General features: G+C 42.7%; 1 protein-coding gene across 4 annotated transcripts in view; it reads right to left on the reverse strand.

The window, feature by feature from the left end:
- FAXC (failed axon connections homolog, metaxin like GST domain containing) overlaps positions 1-20,028 on the reverse strand; it is a 76,103-nt gene that overhangs the window by 54,367 nt on the left and 1,708 nt on the right. For all 4 annotated transcript variants that reach the window (XR_009404504.1, XM_059401099.1, XM_059401098.1 and 1 more), the window contains 2 exons: positions 15,305-15,440; positions 3,616-3,812 (listed from right to left, as the gene is read on the reverse strand). Coding sequence is in view for 3 of the 4 variants with exons in the window: in XM_059401099.1 (XP_059257082.1) it covers positions 3,616-3,812; positions 15,305-15,440 (333 nt within the window). In the remaining variant the exon portion in view is untranslated. The remainder of the gene's footprint in view (positions 1-3,615; positions 3,813-15,304; positions 15,441-20,028) is intronic.

A 20,028-nucleotide genomic window follows, 5' to 3' on the forward strand; every position in this document is an offset into this window, starting at 1 on the left:
GCGGGGGGGGGGAGCGGGAGGCAGGAAGCAGGCTCCCTGCTGAGCAGAGACCTCCATGTGCGATACAGGGCTCCATCCCACAGTCCTGGGATCATGATCTGAGCCGAAGGCAGAGGCTTTAACCCACTGAGCCACCCAGGTGCCCCAAGGGCTACAAGACTCTTACTACACTAGCCTGTCATACAGAAATCATAGTATCTGTTCCCAAAGCAATTTTGTTCCACTAATTTAACCCCCTGTCTCTCGTACTGCCCTTCATACCAACTTGCCTGCACTGGATCTAACTTAAGCACTCAGTAGAACAAAGAGGATAAAAACTTGTCTTCTTCATGTTCAATAATAGTTATGTAAGTGGGACATGCTGGTATGGATTTTAAGTTCAAGAAAAACCTCTTTTACTTAGTGTGCTTATTTGAACAAACCAGAATCAGAGCCTTGGGATGCTGGGGTGGTATTTACGTAACAATGCCAGCTTTCCATTGTCTTCGCTTTTTAGAAAATCCTACCTGGAGTGTTTTCACAGTTTCAGATCAAATAAACATATCTGAAAACTCCAGATGATTCGACTCCATTGAGTCAAACAACTGATTTCATCTCCTCCACCGCTGCGAACACAGACCCAACCTTGGAGCTCACACGTTCGGAATTTAACAAGCTCTCATGAAAAGCTCATCCTTGTAATATTTTCCTGCAGACAGTGGTCCATTCCTCATGCTGGCCACCGTTTCCATGCTTGCACATTTTGTGTGTGGCCTCTGAGACACGGAAAAGGGGAGCAGGAGAGGAACCTGATGGAAAGCGTCCACAGACTCTTTGTCTTGGGCATTTTCTTACCGGAGGGACAGGGCTCTTTACTCCTTTGGGATTTAGAGCTCTGGGGAAAGCCTGTTCAAGGTCTCCCCAAAGCTACAACATGACTAAAGGTTGGGGAGCTTTATGAAATAGAGGAAGGCTTGTTTTTCCTTCTGCTGCTAGGGACCAAAGGGAACTGAAGGAATTGGGGAATTTTTCTTTGAAAGTGCACTGGATATTTGTATCTCTATCAAGACCTGACCTCCCACCTTCACTATTTCTTTCTCAAATTAACCTTTGAGGAGACACACATGAGAAATAGTAGCTAATCCCCGCCCCCCCAGAAAATGTATTTTGTAATTCAAAAGCAGATTAGAGAAACAAAATTATCCTTAGAAGAGTCTATGTGTGACCTAAGCAACTCCCCCAAGCACGTGGGTGTTTATGGTCCATGGAACTGAGATTCTTCCCCACCAGAGTACCAGCTCCCAACTCTCCCACTCACCCTCCACCCGCCCACCCCCACCAAGAGCTGCCTCCCTTCAAGTATTAGCTGGGGCTGGTGCCAGGAGAGAAGGGGAGGGAAAGAGCAGATGAACTTCCACCAGGAAGTAAACATACAGAACGCCTGCACACCCAGAGCCAAAAGCAGGGACAGGTGGTACTTGGGGGTCTTGCTGCTCGATCAAAGTCTTTCTCCCATCCAAGTACTAACCAGGCCCGACCCTGCTTAGCTCAATCAAAGTCTTTCTGACTGGAATATACATTTTAAGAACCAATACAAAAATCAAGGAGCTGGAGCACAAGTACTAAGGGAAATGTATGGTGACTTTTGGCTTCTTTTCAGGCAGCTCACAAAGCAAGAGCTCTCGGCATTAATGGGCCCATCAAACAAGGTAGCTCTTTGGAGGGCTCCATCCAAAGAAGGCACAAAGGGTCAGGGTGGCCCTGTGCTGGTTCTGCATTTCACTCAATTGCTGCAAAGTAGGGACCCGAACGTGGCAAGAGGTGAGATGGGCTCTGTCTCGCGGGCTTTTCTCTGAGGCTCAGCATAACACGTGCAGTCGTCCACAGTGAAGCCCTGCACTCCAGAAGATGAGGGTCACGACAGTTCTCCGCGGGTGTCCTCCAGAAGAGACCTGCGTTCATTCCAGGAACACGGAGTCTATGATGACTTCCAGGCTAATCTGCACCCTTGCCACCACTCTCTGCCGGGTTCCCTCCTTGCTCCTACCTCCTCACCCCTACCGTGGGAGGGGGAAGAGGAAGCGACACTTCAGGTCTTCCCTGAAATGAACTGGGCAAGAAGCGCAGGCAGAAAGAGGAAAAGAGAAATAGAGAGTCCCTTAAGATCCAAGAGAGGGAACAGCAAGTTTTCCTTAGAAAGAACAAGCAAGTTTCCATGGAGAAAGAGGGCCCAACTGATGAGATCGGAAGGTGGCAGGGAAGAACCATCTACACTAAGTGGGCATCTCTTGGTGGGGGAGGTGAAAGCTACCGGCAAGCACCTGGCCCAGGAGTGACACTGAATGCCAGAACAGTGGTTTCATGACTCTTAATTAAGTCTTTGGAACAAAATAAATTTAGAGACATCAGGGAGAAAATTTCTCTTATCTACTGGGGTGTCCAGAAAGGCACTAAAACTACAGATAACGGATGAAAGGCAAAGAAAAAAACCCACATGACAATGAGTTTGTAAACCAAGAAGACCTGTGTCTGTTGAAGTCAGAGGTCCTAGCCAGCACCGGGCCACTCACAGAACTCGGGCAACTCCCCACACAACACGTGACGGTTCAGACAAGGGACATACCCAGGAGTCACCAGGCGGGGCAAAGACGCTCAGAGAGCATTAGGACCCCTGACTTCTGGAACACAGAGAAGCTCTTGTCGTCTAAGGAAAACTGACGATAATTTTACAAAGCTTGAATAATTCCTTTATGTGAGACTTCTATCCTGACTTGGTCTCCATTCCCTCCTCTGGGTGTCTGATGTAACAGTATGTTATTCAGCAGTTTCTACTGGTAAAGAGCAGAGTCAGTTGAAACACCTTCCTCACCTCAGCGAGCTACAGTCTAGATCAGGGGTCAGCAAACACAGCCCGAAGGCTAAGAAGGTTCCACATTGCTAAATGGTTGTGGGAGGGGACACCAGGGTAGCTCAGTCAGTTAAGTGTCCAACTCTTGATTTCAGCTCAGGTCATAATCTCAAGGTCATGAGTTAGAGCCTCAGGTTGGGCTCTGAGCTTGGAGTGGAGTCTGCTCAGGATTCTCTCTCTCTCTCTCCCTCTCCCTCTGCCTCTCCCCTTGCTCTCATGCTCGCTCGCTCTCTCTCTCTTTCTCTAAAATAAATAAATAATGAATCAAAATTTTAAAACGCAAAAAAGCTTTTAAAAATACATTTTTAACAAAAGAATACATTTTTAAGTGGTTGGGGGAAAAACTCAGAAGAACAATATTTAGTATTAAATGCAATTCAAATGTCAGTGTTTTTATCGGTTCACTGAAACAGAGTCCTGCTCATCATTCCCAGGTCATCCATGGCTGCTTTGGCATGACCATGGCCAAGTTTAAGGAGTGGCAGCAGAGCCATGGCCCATAAAATCTGAAATAGGTGCTAGCCGGACCTCTACAGAAAATGCCTGTCTACCTTTGGTCTAGCTAGACACCTGGAAATTCATGGTCATAACTTCAACCCCAAGGTCAGTCAGAATGTAGAAAACTTTAAAAAGGTTGGGGAGAGTCTGAAAAGTGAAACTGGACTTGGGCTTATTCCAAAGGCCCGTAAAGGCCCTGGGCACTCTCCCAGCGTGCCCGCGGGACTCACCAGTAGAAGTGCTCCTCCACCATCTTGGTCACTGCTCTGGAAATGGCTCTTTCATGCGGGCCAAGGTTTTTGTTTAAATTCACTCCAAGTTTCTCTTCCAGAAAGTCAATTATGAATTCGGTGCCAGAAACTTTTTCATGATTATATTCGATCCAAGGCATTTTCCCTTGAGCAGAAAGTTTTCCACCAAAATAATTCTAAGCAGAGTAAATTTTGAAAAGAGAAAAGCAATGTTTTATTTAAATTTCACTGGATGGGTATAAGAAACAAACATCCCAACCCTATATTTGATAGTGACTGTACTGTGCAAGTGAATGAACTCAGCACATAAACTCTTTAAGACAACAAATAGCTACTCTTGGAGAAAAAGAAAAAGGATTTACCTCAAATGAAGACATTACTTTATTCCCATAGATTTCATCTTGAGCTCTGGTATATTGTTACAAAAAAAGACTAGAGAGGAGAGGTAGTGTTGAAATGATCCAGGCAACAGCTGGTCTAGTTACAACGTAAGAACAAGCCACAGACGCAGAACAGTGAAAATAAACCATAACAAGGCTTGCACTGTCCAGGCTACTTACTAACCAAAGACCTTATCTGAATCCCAGCAACTTACGCCTGAATAATGCTTAATACCACTACACTGCACACAAGTGGCCACAGAAATTATAACACTTAAGAGTAAGAAAGTGCATCCAACAGACTCCAATCCAGGACCAGTTAAAATGTAGATTCCTGGGCCCCAGCCCAGACCTCTGCATCAGAATCCTGGGAATGGTGCCTAGAGCTCTGTATCTCTGATAAGTTTCCCTTTGACTCACAACCATACTAGAATCTTACAGCATCTCAGAAGACATGGTCCCAGATGGAGCGGAGTAGGGGTGAGGGAGTCACACACTTTATGAACACTGGGAGTTAGAGCGGCATTTGCTGCCCCCACTCCTTGGCCAGGCACTAGATGTTCCCCCTGATATTGACCACGAGAAATGTCACATACCTCCAAAAGCTTCTAGGACATCAGATATTCTTGTAATTTGTACACTAAGGATGTAAATTTACCATAGACCCTAGCACCTGCTTCAGGTGAATTCTTGATACGGCCCATATCATCCTAACACATCCCCTTCAGGACTCCTGTCATTTGCAGACAGATTCTACCCTGCACACTGACATCAGAAAAAACTGTTTGCGATGCCAACGAGATCCAAGATCTCTGCTGCTCAGAATTATCCGGTGGTTTTTAACGGGCCTATTCTAATCCCTTCCACATAGCAGTCTAGGCCTGTACCATCTGGCCGCTGCCCATCTGCCCAGCCTTGCTATCAAGTCCTCCAGGCTTCTGAATTCCAACTGCCCACACCCAAACACATCAAGGTCTTTGCCACCTCTCTGACTTTGTACACACTTTACTTTTTATAAGAATCCTTTTCTCCAAATTCTGCCAAGTCATATCCATCCTAAAATATTTAGTTCAAATTACTCAAAATTTAGATATTTAGTTCACCTGGTCAGTGAACTATTTCCCCAAAGTACAAACATCACCTCCATTCCTCCGTGCTTCCACTGTACAGTGTATATTCCCCTTTTCTTATTACTGTTGGTAATAAGAATATTTGGTACATTTTTATCTAGACCCCTTTTAAAAACTGGAGTAACAAAAATTAATGATTGATTCTTATGGAAATGAAAGTCCTAGTAGGTTTTTGTTATCAAAAATTTTATTTTTTAGATTCAGAAAAAGTATTTGACAAAATTCAACATCCATTCACGATGAAAACTCTCAACAAAGTGAGTAGAGAGGGAACATACCTCAAGAGATTAAAGGTCATAAGTAAAAAACCCACAGCTAATGTCATACTCAATGGTGAAAAGCTGAAAGATTTTCCTCTAAGATCAGGAACAAGATAAGGATGTCCACTCTTGCCACTTTTATTTAACATAGTACTAGAAGTCCTAGCCACAGCAATCAAACAAGGAAAAGAAATAAAAGGCTTCCAAATTGGCAAGAAGAAGTAAAACTGTCATTATTAGTAGATGACATGTTACTATATATAGAAAACCCTAAAGTCTCCACCAAAAGCTTATTAGAACAAATTAACTCAGTAAAGTTGCAGAACACAACATTAATATATGGAAATCTGTTGCATTTCTATACATTAATAATGAACTAGCAGAAAGAGATCTTAAGAAAATAATCCCATTTACGATTGCATTGAAAGAGAAAAAAATACCTAGGAATAAATTTAACCAAGGAGATTAAAGACCAAAACTCTGAAAACTATAACACACTGATGAAAGAAACTGAAGACAACACAATAGAAAAATATACCATGCTCATGGATTGGAAGAATTAAAATTATTTAAATGTCAGTATTACCCATAGAAATCTACAGATTCAATTCAATCCCTACCAAAATCCTATTAATATTTTTCAAAGAACTAGAATGAATAATCCTAATTTGTATAGAACTATAAAAGACCCGAATAGTCAAAGCCATTGAGAAAGAAGAAGGAAGCTAGATGTATCATTCTCCCTGGTTACAATAATCAAAACAGTATGGATACCGGCATAAAAACAGACATATTGATCAAGGGAACAGAATAGAGACCAGAAATAAACCCATGCTTATACGGTCAATTAATCTATGAAAAAGGAGGCAAGAATATACAATAGAAAAAAACAGTCTCTTCAGTAAATGGTGTTGGGAAACCTAGAGAGCTATATGCAAAAGAATGAAACTGAACAACTTTCTTACACTACACACAAAAATAAACTCAAAATAGATTATGTACCTAAATGTAAGATCTGAGACCATAAAATTTCTAAAAGAAAACATACAGAGTAGTCTCTTAGACATCAGCATTAACAATATTTTTCTGGATCTGTTTCCTCAGGCAAAGGAAACAAAAGCAAATAAATAAATAAATAAATAAATAAAACAAAAAACAACTGGGACTTTATCAAACTAAAAGGCTTTTGCACAACAAAGGAAACCATCAATAAAACAAAAGGGCTCCCTGCCAAATGGAAAAAAATATTTGCAAGTGATATATCCAATAAGGAGTTAATGTCCAAAATTTATAAAGAACTCCTACAACTCAACACTAAAATAATCATCATCACCATCATCATCCAATTTTTACAAGATCAGAGGACGAGCACAGGCATTTTTCCAAAAAAGACATATAGATAGCCAAAAGATGCACGAAAAGATGTGCAACATCACTAATCATCAGGGAAATGCAAATCAAAACCACAATGAGATATCACTTTACACCAGCCAGAATATTATCAAAAAGTCAAGAAACAAGTGTTGGCAAGAATGTAGGAAAAAGAAAACCCTCATGCTCTGTTGGTGGGAATGTTAATTGTTGCAACTGCTATGGAAAACAGTATGAATTAAAACAGTAAAAATTAAAAACAGGGGCACCTGACAGCACTGTCAGTTATGTGTCTGACTCTTGGTTTCAGCTCAGTAGCAATCTCAGGGTTGTGAAATCAAGCCCCACATCGAGCTCCATACTCTGTGCAGAGTCTGCTTGAGTTTTTCTCTCACTCTGTCCTCCCGCCATGTGTGCATGCACCCTCTCTCTCAAATAAATAATAAATAAATCTTTTTTTAAAAATTAAAAGCAGAAACACCATACAATCCAGTGATTCCACTACTACGTGTTTACCCAAAGAAAATAAAACACTAATTTGAAAAGATATACACTCCCCTATGTTTACTGAAGCATTCTTTACAATAGCCAAGCTATGCAAGCAACCCAAGTGTCCATCAGTAGGCAAATGCATAAATAAGATATGGGATGGATAGATAGATAGATAGACAGAATGGAATATTACTCAGCCATAAAAAAGCATGAAATTTTGCCATTTGCAACAATATGGAGAGAGCTAGAGTATATTATGCTAAGTGAAATAGACAGAAAAGACAAATACCTTATCATTTATATGTGGAATCTAAAAAGCCAACCAAAGAAACAGAAACAGACTCATTAATACAGAAAGTAAAGTGGTGGCTGCCAGAGGGAAGGGATGTAGGGGTTAGGTGAAATAGGTGAATGGGGATTCAGAGGTACATACTTCCAGTTATAAAATAAATGAATCACAGGGATGAAAAGTACAGCATGGGGAATACAGTCAATAATATTATAATAATTTTGTATGGGGACAGATGATAGCTGCACTTATTGTGGTGAATACTTTGTAATGTATATAATTGTCAAATCATTGTTGTGTACCTGAAACTAATATAACATTGTCTGTCAACTATACTCCAATAAAAATAAACATAAAAAAAGATCAACTGAAAAAAATGTATTTTGCCTCCTGGACAAAAAAATAGAAGACATCATTTTAGAGAATCTATAATTATATATAATTAAAAAATATATGAATTCAAGAAATATTTAAAAAGAGAAGCACAAAAATGTTGAAAGTAAATGGCAAAACTATGAGAGGCAGATGAGCTTTCCATGAACTTCAATTTTTCAGAACTGGTTATATGACTGTTAAAAACATATCTTTTAAAAATAATACTTAATTTTCCTTAACTTCCTTAAATATATTCAAGAACTCCTGGCCTGTTTTATTTAAGCAGTTGGAGTCTGACTGGCCCACTGAGGGTAGTTTTCTGAAAGTAATTCTGAGAAGAAACGTGAGGAGATAAATCCTCTTTATTTTTTCTGAGCTGAAGTTTCCCCCTGCAAGTCTGCCCTAGCAGAGATTAATTTACACTTACACTGTATTATCAGAATAGCCATGAAAGCCATAGCTTTTGAGTTTTAAAATCTCATTCCATCATTTATTCAGTGTGACCCTGGTCCTCCCTGGGTCTCCCTTACTCTTTCCTGGGCTTCAATTTCCTCATCTACAGAATGGGGATAACAATAGTTGTAGGATTAAGTGAGAAAATGCACATGAAATGTCTGACAAGTGCCTTCATCATGAGTATTAACATCGTCTTCACCACTCTGAAATGGGGACCTTAAATCCCAAAGTCTTGGGACACTGACTTGCTACACTCGTCATGGTCCCTCACTTTTCAACTAAATATATATCCATTACATTCACTGTGGCCCTGGAGCCATCTTGAAAGGTCTCCCATTGGCTACATTTGAGATAATTTGAGCAACTTTTGTGGATTATAACACATTGGCCAAAAAATCCAGGCATCCCCTGTTATGAAATAATAAGAAATTCAGGGGCACCTGGGTGGCTCAGTGGTTAAGCCTCTGCCTTCAGCTCAGGTCATGATCTCAGGGTCCTGGGATCAAGTCCCGCATCGGGCTCTCTGCTCAGCTGGGGGCCTGCTTCCCTCTCTCTCTCCGCCTGCCTCTCTGCCTACTTGTGATCTCTGTCTGTCAAATAAATAAATAAAATCTTAAAAAAAAAAAAAATAAGAAATTCATATGTTGGTCTCTGCCTCCAGTTCCTCACACAGAGCCCCTCAAAGCCTTATAATAATTCCTAAGTGATAAGAGCACTAGGAGCATCTTATGTCTTAATAAGGTGACTCTGGGTGGGCTCCTTGGATGGCTGGTCACCAGAAAGATCAAACCTGGATTAGCAGCCAGGAATGTTCAGCCCCTCCCCATCCTTCAGAGCAAGAGGAGGGGCTGGAAATGGACTGAATACTTGATCATGCCAATGTGAGGAAGTCTCCATAAAATCCCAAAAGTATGGGGTTCAGAGAGCTTCCAGATGGGCAGATACATCCATATGGGGAGGGGGAGATGCCCCAACCCCACAGAACAGAAGCTCCCGCACCCAGAGCCTCCCAGACCTCACCCTATACACCACTGCATCTGGCTGCTCATTTGTATCTTTTAACATATGTTTTTAATAAACTAGTTAACATAGGTATTTCCCTGAATTCCGTAGGGGGGAAGGATACAGTCTGTGGGACTGAGCCCTTAACCTGTGGGTTATGACACTGTCTCTGGGTAGAGAGTGTCAGAATTGAAATAAATTATAGGACATCCAGATCATGTCACAGAGAGTTGCCTGGTGTTGGTGGGGGGAGGGGACATCCACACATTTGGTGACCAGAAGTATCAGCCGTGAAGTGTTCTACATTAGTAGGAAAGGAAACTCAGAGGAAAGAACTCAGAGGAAAGAAATACACAGTAGGGAAAAACTGGGTTTTCTCCCTCATAGAAAGGAAAAAACAAAGTACTTCCCTTTACAACTATGTACGGTAGTTTTGTAGTAAAAAAAAAAACTCCTTTTTTTTTTTTACTACAAAACTACCGTACATAGTCCTTTTTTTTTTTTTTTTTGGAGATGCATACTGAAGTAGTAAGGGGTAAAGTATCATGATTTCTGCAGCTTACTTTCAAATGGTTCATAAAAAGTTGTTCACAAAGGTTTATACCGAGAGAAACAAAGCAAAAAAGGAAAAAAGGCAATAATTGGTAAATCTAGGTGAAAGGCATATGGGTATTCAGAGTGTTAGGCTTTTAACTTGTCTGTAGCTTTACAGACACAAAATTTCAACACAAAAAAATAAAAGGTGGGTGGGTACAGATAATATCAGCAAATAAAGAGAACAATCAAAAGTTAAGGCTGGGGGTGCCTGGGTGGCTCAGTCGATTAGACGTCTGCCTTTAGCCCAAGTCATGATCCTGGGGTCCTGAGATCGAGCCCCACATCGGGATCCCTGCTCAGCAGAAAGCCTGCTGCTCCCTCTTCCTCTGCTCCCCATTCATACTTGCTCTTGCTCTCATAAAAAAATAAATAAAATCTTTAAAAAAATAAATAAATAAAGTTAGGGCTGAAAGCCAGAGCAGAGAATTCCAAAGGAGTCAATTTCTTTCTTTGTCTTTCTCATATTTAAAAAAAGTTACTGTGTGAAATACAGGCTTCTTATACAATCAGTTACAGCAAACAATGTAGGCATCTTTGTGTGTGTCTGTAGAAATGTATGGAAGGGTGGCCCGAAGTTTTAGTGATGGTGATCTCTAGCTATAAGATGAGAGGGGATTTTCATTCACACTCTGTGTATTGCTTGAAATTCTTATAAGGACCATATGTCATCTCTATGTAATCAGGGAAAAAAAGGTAAAGTTATTTTCGATTTGAAAAAAAAAATTAACCATATCTGCAGGGCTTCCTTATAATTTTTCTGCATCTTCCTACAAATCTATAATTATTACACAATGAAAAGTTTCTGAAATTGACCTACCAACATGTGTGATCTTACTTTTAAAAGATGGAAAGATAAGTGACTGTGACCAATAGAGGAAGGGTTTTGTTTTTTTTTTAAAGATTTTATTTATTTATTTATTTACAGAGAGAAATCACAAGTAGATGGAGAGGCAGGCAGAGAGAGAGAGGGAAGCAGGCTCCCTGCCTTGATCCCAGGACCCTGAGAAGGCAGCGGCCTAACCCACTGAGCCACCCAGGTGCCCTGAAGGTTTTGTTTTTTTTTTTTAAAAAAAGCCTTTGAGTTTCTACTAATGGCCATTAAATATTTATTTCAGTCTCTCTCTGGTTAAAACATTAAAAAAAAAAAAAAGCTTCAAATATAAAGTCGAGCTCTTAGGAATATGACATTTTAATCTTTTCTTTTTCAAGGCACAGAGCAAAGAAGGGGCAGAGTGTAGAGCTTCCTGGATCTCTGACAAAATGCCTCTGTACTGATGAGCACAGGCGATGCCCCACCCCCACCCCGCCAAGCACTTCCCAGGCACTGCCTGCATCAACCCAGCCCCTCACTGAGGGCACACAGTCCCAAGGCACCCACGGCGGCAGGCACAGAGCAGCCTTCTAAACCACAGAACCATTTTCTCTTGCCTAAATCTCTGCCCTGAGCTCTCTGCCCTAAATTTCTGCCCCTCCATTTATTTTCCACAGAGACTTTGCTGAAGGAAAAACACGCCTACACCTTTCTTTTAAAATACATACATATATACTTAACAAGAAATAATAATTTTGCAAGGGGGTAGGTGGCCACCTCCTCGATGGCCTCGGCACTAGCTTCAGACTTCCCAGTGAGACGTGTGTCCTGCTGCCCTTGTCACACCCACTAAAAGCAGCCGCTCTGCGACAGGGATGGAGGCAGTCTGGCTCCTGGTCCAGCGCTTGCAGGCTTGAAGGCAAGAGGGGAAAGGGTAGCACGGCAGGCCTCTTCCTTCAACCGGAGCCCCTCCGTGACATGTGTCTTCCAGTGCTGGCTGCCAATGCCAAGCTCAACAGCAATCTTTCAAATCTGACCCACTGCATCTAGCGGCTTCAAGCTTTGTCTGTCCTCAGTGCTGATTTCTGCTCTACTCCTGGTTTACAAAGTCCTGAATGATCTCCCCATTCCTCTCTCTAGACTCAGCCCTTGCCTTCCAGGTCCCAGTCTTAAGCAACCTCCTTCCAGTCCCCAGACAGGCTGTGCCCTCCCACAGCACTGCCCCCACAGTCCAGCAGTCCAGTTAGGTGTCACTCTATCACTTCCTCGGTGGGGCCTCCGTAATGGCACTTGCTGAGCCAAAGGGGCTGCCACGCATCTCATCCCAGCACCACCTTAGGAGGGTCCCTGCCACCCCAACCATTCCTCTGCAGAGAAACTGGCTCAGAAAGCACAGGTTTGAGGGGTCGGTGGGGGCACTGGGAGCTGCCGAGCTAACATCATCCCAGCAGCCAAGAGCTTGGTCCAGCTGCTCTGTTACCTGCAAGGGAGACCCCTCCTCCCAGTGCTGCCACTTTGTCGGAGCTTACAGGTGAGCCCCTGACCAGTCGGAGCCACCTTCCCTGGAGGAAAGGCAGCAAACCAGTAGGACCAAAGTGCTTTGGGGGTGCCTGGGGCACCCTTACTTTTCTTACATCCCCTCAGAGGCACACAACCTGTAGCCTGAGCTCTGGCCTTTGCCCTGTACAAGTCCCCAGGCAGGAGAGTGGACATCTCTGGCAAAAAAGGGAATCTCAAACCAAAGGCGACACAGAACGCACACAACTGCTGTCACAGAAGAGCAACGGACGTTCCGCACCATGAAGCAGGATCTCGGGGACAGACCGATTTTAATTAGCATAAGAGAGATCCTCTAAGGCATAAAAGAAGAAACTGTAATACAAACCAAGAAGAAATATGAAGGAGAAAAATACAGACATTGAACACAACAGATAAGCAGTACGATAGACGCGAGAAGAGAACAGAGAGAGGCCATGGGATGCCGGGAAGAGAAATCCATCCAGAAGGAAGAAGAAAAGATGAAGGAGTATATTCAGAGATAGAGAAAATAAAAGCAGAGATTTCAGTATCCGGAGAATAGGGGACAAAAAGAAGGCTAAAACAAATCAAAAAGAAAAGGAAGTATTTGAAGAAAGTTAATAATTCCCCAGAATTTAAAAAAGATTCAAGACTTTATACTACAAGAGTTTAGAAAGGACCAAACAAAATATATATTAGTGAAGGCACATATTAGTGAAATGTAAGTTACTGAGATTAAGTTCAAATTCTAAAAGCTTCCAGAGAGAAAGAGAGAAAAACATCAGGTTTTTCAATAGCAATACCAATGCAGAAAGACAAGGGAGTAATATTTTTAAAGCCCTGAAGGCAAAGAACTTGGAACACAGACATTTCAAACATGAGGGAGAAATAAAGGCATCATCAAGTGTGCAAAGCCACTGGAGGTTTGCTGCATAAAGGCTCAATCTGAACATATGCACCATGAAAGTCCTCAAATAAGAGGATAAATAATCCCAGAGGAGAAGATACATGGGAAACAAGGCTAGTCAGACTGAGTAAGCCCTGTTGCCTAAAAAAGAATCAGGAAAAAAGGAAAGGATTTCCAAAATTCCAGAATTAAAACATTAGACAACAACAACACGCTGGGGATCAGGGCTTGGAAAAGAGAGACGCAAAGTTCACGTGAACCTGTACGATCCTTGTATCATCAAAGGACCAACCTGCACTTGAGAAATGATAATAGGGATAAATAAACTCAAAGTTGGATCTTAGGCGCAACCGCCACGAGAACAAAAATAGAATTTGTTTTAAGTGGTAAGGAAGTTCCTTCTTATCTACCCACTAGAATGCAGAAAACAAGAAAAAATTTTTAAAAGCCAAGTATAATGGGAAAAAAAACACTAAGTAAGACGTCAGAAAGAAGAAAGAAAGCAAGCAAGCAAGCGGGCGGGCGGGAGGGAAAAGAAAGAGGGAGGGAGAAAGACGTTAGAGATATCTCAGAGTTAAACAATAATTACAAGTATAAATGAATAAAATGCACCAATTAAGGACTCTTAGATTGGCCACAAGTAATACGCTGTCTATGAAAGACAGATTCAAAAAAAATAGAGGAAGGGGATGGAGAAGGGCATCCCAAGCAAATACGAACCAGAAGAGAGCTGGAGAACCAATCTCAGTATTTGATGATATAAAGTTCAAGAGGTAAAAATAAGAAGCAGAAGACACAGCCAGGTGCTGTATATACGGGGAAAAGAAGCAAAAGGGTACGAATGTGATCTTCCACATTGCATGTACCTAACCATATGATCTCTGACATAAAGCAAGAACCCAGATGATGGCAGGAAGAAAAGAGAAGTCAACAAATACCCGTGGATATCTTAATCCACTCCTTGAAGAAATACTAGAACAGGCAAACAGAAAATATGCAGAGATGTCCAAGATCTAAATAATCCACTAAACAAATGCTCAAGTAAGTAAATCTAGAGAGCTCTTCACCTAAACGGAGAACATGGGATAATCTTCCACATTCATAAAAACTAGCCACACTAGGCGACAGCCTCTGTAAATTTCAAGAAATCAAGATAGAGACTATCTGTTCTGATCACATAATTAAAAAACAAAGACAGGGCGCCTGGGTGGCTCAGTGGGTTAAAGCCTCCGCCTTCAGCTCCGGTCATGATCCCAGGGTCCTGGGATGGAGCCCCACATTGGGCTCTCTGCTCCGAGGGAAGCCTGCTTTCTCCTCTCTCTCTGCCTGCTTGTGATCTCTGTCTGTCAAATAAATTTTAAAAATCTTTTTTAAAAAATGACAAAAATCAAAGCTTAAAAAACGTGTGTATAGCTGGATATTACATGAAAAAGAAAAAGAGACAGGAAAATTTTTTGTAAAAATACTTAGAACTGAATAACAATGAAAACACAACTTGCCAAATTTGTGAGACACAACTCACAGAGAAATAGATACCATTAAATACATTCCCATGTTCATTCTCTGATGCTGAAATGAGCGAATGTTTCCCCAAAAGTCACCCAAACAGAAGGTGGAGCACTGTGGACATGTTCTTCCAAAATCTACAGCTATCTCACTATCTCCCTGGTGGCCTGCCAGGTCCTCTGCCCCCCAGACTCATGAGAGACAAAATATAATGCTGTCAAACAGAAATCTCAAGGAAAAAACCATGTACAGCAATGGTACACCTACCTTAATTAACCACTGCCCAAGAGGCCTCCCCAAGCTTAACCAAGGCCTATTGCATGTCAGGAAAAAAAAATACCATGACCCTGAAACCTACAGAAATCCAAACCCTTTGGATCCCCTCATTAACCCAGGTGTGAACATCAACAGACCTTACAATCCAGTCTCTTAGAAGCAGCTGCTAAGAACCAGGCAGTGCTAATTTCACACCCACCCCTCCGGCACCAAGGGCAAGCCCTTCCCACCCTGTGAGATGAGAACCACCCCTCTGATGTTCCTGTCGGGACAGTGAGACCCGTTCGTACACAAGTACCTGGTAGGGTAAGTCAGCCATCCTTAAGTAAGTTTCCATTTTCAAACAGAAAGGAGACAAACTGGGAACACCATTGTTAGGTCTTGCAAACTGATGCAAAATAATAGCATCTTTGGAGTCAATCTCTTGCTGTTTCCTGCCAAAACCAAAACAGAAATAAAGAACAAACCACGTGTTGTACATTCAATGCCCGGAGTTCCCCAGAGGCCCCCAGTGGATGGTGGCTCCTCCACGAACACGCAGACCTGTTTGTCACGGGGGCTCACCTCACCCAGAAGCAGAGTGGAAGCTTGGCCAAAACACGAGAGAACCTTACAAGCGATCGCGGTGACCCCAAGGGCTTAGAGAGCAGCCGCGTATCAACCTCCTTCAGCTAACTATAGCCCACGGGGCAGGATGAGTGCCCACCTCTTCTCCAGCAGGCTACGCTTAGCCACTCGGCACAAACTGAGGGATAAACATGACAGTGTGTGCCTCCCGGGTGTCAGGCGTTGTTCTAAGGGATTCACAGGTATCATTTCATTGAATCTTCACAATAACTTTGAGGGAGCTACGACTGTTATCCATGTGTGACAGATGAAGAACCTGAGGCAGAGAGGATTACCCTGCCCAAGGTCCCTTTGCTAGTAAACGGCAGACCGGGGACTGATCGAGGCAAGCAGAGTCTATGTTCTTGACCCCTGGACTGTACCATGAAACTGTCTCTAGAACCCAGGAATCACAGCATAAGTTTACTCTGCTAGGAACCAAGTCTGCTGGGAATCTGAGACCCTGAAACTGGTCCCCCTTCCAAACTATGTGTGCCCTCGCCAGGCCCTTCACTTGTATGACACCAAGAAAGCCAGCTTCTGGGCTCTCTCTCATCTTCTCTAGCTTCCCAGCACACAGTACATAACTTCATATCCCCGCCTCCTCCCTTTCTTCTGTCTCAGACACACATCTAGCTTTCCCTTGGCTACTTTTTTGGGTGGGAGGATTTCCTTGGTACGGCTTTGCAATGGACACCGTATAATAGAGAAAATGCTAGATTCCAAGTGTGGACACAGGTCAAATCCAAGCCCCGCTTCCTACTGGCCACATTACCCTAGGCCTCTCTTCTTCCCACGCACAGAAAGTGAGGGCAGGACCAATTATGCATCAGGGAGCATGATTAAATCTTAAAAATCTATAAACATCTGTGGAGCTCCCAAGCATCCTGTAAGAGTGGTAGAATCCATTCTCATGCACAGAGATAGGGTCTTATCCCCTTAAACGACACTATCTCACCATCCCCCACAGCTTCGCTCCGACACCACCGTGGGGACCCATCTGCAACTCCCCACCTTTCTCTTGGCCCAACCACTTCCCGGTCACATAGATGTGGTCACATAGACGTCACTCTTCCCTGGGGCCTTCCCCAAGCCTCTGGCTCCTCACATCACTCCCAGTTTAATCCCGTACCTATGTCCCCCAAAGCAAGGGCAAGCTCTTTGCATCCTCGGCCCATAGAGCTCACCCCCTGCAGCACCTGCCTTCAAGAAAACCAACTCTTCCAGAGAAGTTCATGACCAGAGTGCCCATTCCACTTAAAGAGCTCAGAATGACTCACTTGGAAAACACTGCTCAAGTCAAAAGAATAAAATATTTGCTGTTTTCTGGCAAAATTTACTATAGAAAATGAAGACTTTCATTTAGATGAAATGTTGGGGAGGTCAGATATTAAAATCAAGAAGCCTCTTAAACTGTTCCCAGAGAGCACAAACTACATTCGACAACTAACTGGTTTTGTCCAGTCAAATAATTCAAGTCACAGAGTGGTATTTTCTGCTAGGCAAAAAATTTAAGACTGGAAAGGGAGGAGATAAATATAAAATCTTCGGCTCCACAGAAACATCTAATTCTAATGGTTAACTTGGCCACCATATCATAGTAAGAACGGATGTGACAAGCATGGGCCAATGACTTTGTATACATGATGCATACTAACTTGTTTCACTCTGAAGTAATACCATAGAGTGGATATTGTTATAGTTTAAATTTAGTGTATATTATATTACACAGCAGATAAGGAAACTGAAGCTCAGAGAGGCTCAATAATTTGTCCAAAGAACATCACTCTAACATCAGCTCCAGATCCCAAGCTCTTAAGCCCTTCAGCGACAGCGAAATGGGCAATTTCTCAATTAATTCTATCAAAATGGCCGGTTTGACTTGGGTCACTCAAGCCTGGAACTTTCCTACAGAAGTTTTAATGGTCAATGATGCCAACTTCTATTAAATACTCACTTATATGTGAATTGTTCTAAGCAGTTCACACGTCGCTAACTCAATCAACTCCGTAAGGCAGGCTGCTATTATTAACCCATTTTACAGATGAGAAAACCAAAAAGCCAAAAAGCCAAAAAGTTTCTTCTCATCTCCAAGGTTACTTGGTTAAAAGCGAAGTGAATGTGAACCCCCTCTGGTTCCAGAGTCCTCCTTCCACACATCAGAAACTTCTCCCTGACTTAGGATCAGCGGAGCAGGTTATTTTTTAAAATACCTGGACTGCTGTACCTCCCAAAGTGGCTTTATAATGAGGGTTACAGAAGAGAACGTGTACAGAGCCTCAAGACCGGCCCCTCCTCCCATCGTGAAGGATATCTCGGGGGACTGTGCCTCTGTGTGCCATTGACAAGCTGTTAGTTTATGGAGATCAGATACTGATTGACCTGGGGGCTGCTCTGATTCCCTAAGTTCTCTAGGACAGGCTGAACCCTAATGCCTAAAGTGCAACAGAGCTACCAACAACACAATCATTATTTAGTCATTCAATTTACAAACAACACATTCTCAAACTTTAAGATAGCTGCTACACTGTCACCACTCAGGGGAGGTAGAGGGCTGAGACGGTATTTGGTTAAAAATACTGCCGTGGGAAAAGGAGGCATAAAATCCAAAACACTTTCTTGGGTTTTACTCCTTAATGCAAATTCCTAAGTACTTCTCACCGGTCAACTTTACTGCTAGACACACGGCCACACACTCAGCTTAAGTCTCTCCGGCAGAAAATCCAATTCGAGTGGTAACAACTTTACCGTTGCCCGTGACCTCAGACACTGTGATCATTTCAAGATGTGTCTTCCATCCTGCAGATTCTGGACTGTTTTGTCTTGCCTAAACTATGGAGACAACTGACAGTGAGATTTCACCTTAAATGGAAGTCTGTCATGTCACCTCTGTCTGGCAGTCCCAGACCTTGCTCAGTCTTTCCCCCCTGTCTTTCTGTGCCCCTAGACACTGTCAAAAACTCCAGTCCCTACTACAGGCCTGTCTTCCTTGGGCCATACCCCAATTCTTTACATTTCTCTTCTTTTCCCCCCAGCCGGGCTTATGTCGTCTTTGGTACTTTCTAGGAGGCGGTGGGGAAAAGTTCAGGCACTAAACACAGACATACACACACACACACACACACACTCTCTCTCTCTCTCTCTCTCTCCCAAATCTGGATCCTACTACTCCTGCTGTGTGATCTTGGGCAAGTGGTTTTACCTCTCTCTCTCCCTCCACTGTAATTGCCTTAACTATGAATTGGGAACCAAGCATCCAGCCACAGCTGAGAGGGATAAATCCAAATAAAGCACTTCTAGATGGGCAGAGTCCCTTCTAAGGGATCGATAATGGGTGGCCATTTTTATTATTTGCATTATAACAGGACTTTCTCCTCCATTATAACACATTTCCTACCCAGGCTTTAGACATCTGTCAAGAAACAAAAAGTGAATATAACAAAGATTAAAAACATCTCAATCCACGTAAGTATCCAAGTAATCTGCTAAGCAGTGAAGGACACATCTGTGGGCAGAAGGCTCTTCTGTGTCTAGCGACCACACCTGCCAGGGTGTGGCCTGTTCCCAGGATGAGCTCTGGGCTCCTTACTATTTCTGCAAGGTCATTTAAGCAAGGTTTAGAGTTGGTCCTATGAAGCCGCGTGCCTTCACTCCCTCCACAAAGTGTTAAACCGGTGAGAAGCCACAGGGTTCTGGATCCTGAAAAGGTTCTGGACTGGAATATAATTGAGAAACAGCTGGGTTACCATTTAAGTACTGCACAAATGTTTTGGGGTATTTTCATACAGCTCGAAATCAAGTTCTAAAACTAGCAAAAACAGGAAGTAATCTAGGGAAATGCACCTTAAATTCACTTCAAAAATCTTTACGTGGTTCAACTAGATGATTCAAGGCACCTGCTAAGTGAGAGAATTCACAGTACATAATAAGGTTAAAATAAAACTTCTCAATTATGGCTAAATAATAGTGAAAGCCAATACATTTCCTCAGACTTAAATGATTTCCCACCCTCTCCGAGATTAGAAATATTCAAAATGCCCAAGTTAGCCTGTTACAATCTCCTGGAATCCCTGTAGACCTGTTAAAGGTCACCGATCACTGTCTTTGTTTACAAGCTATTGTGTAAGATTTCCCCCTGGAAAAAGGCAGTGTGAACACATTTGTCACTACTTTAAAAATACTGGTCAACGGGGATATTCTGAGCTATTGAAAACTGCCCGCTTCTGGTCATCTCCCAGGGACAGAGGACTCCAACGCATGGAGATTTTAACCATAAATTGATGTTGTCAATGAGCCAAAGGACCACCCCAGGAGCCTTTGGTATTGTCCTACTCAGACAAAGATCTCCTGTCCTTCTGGATGTACCAACAGTAGGGGCCTCCATTTTCTGGCATTTCCAAATCAGTCCTGTAAACA

Source organism: Mustela nigripes, chromosome 5 (genome assembly GCF_022355385.1).
Source record: "Mustela nigripes isolate SB6536 chromosome 5, MUSNIG.SB6536, whole genome shotgun sequence".
In the NCBI taxonomy this organism is placed as follows: domain Eukaryota; kingdom Metazoa; phylum Chordata; class Mammalia; order Carnivora; family Mustelidae; genus Mustela; species Mustela nigripes.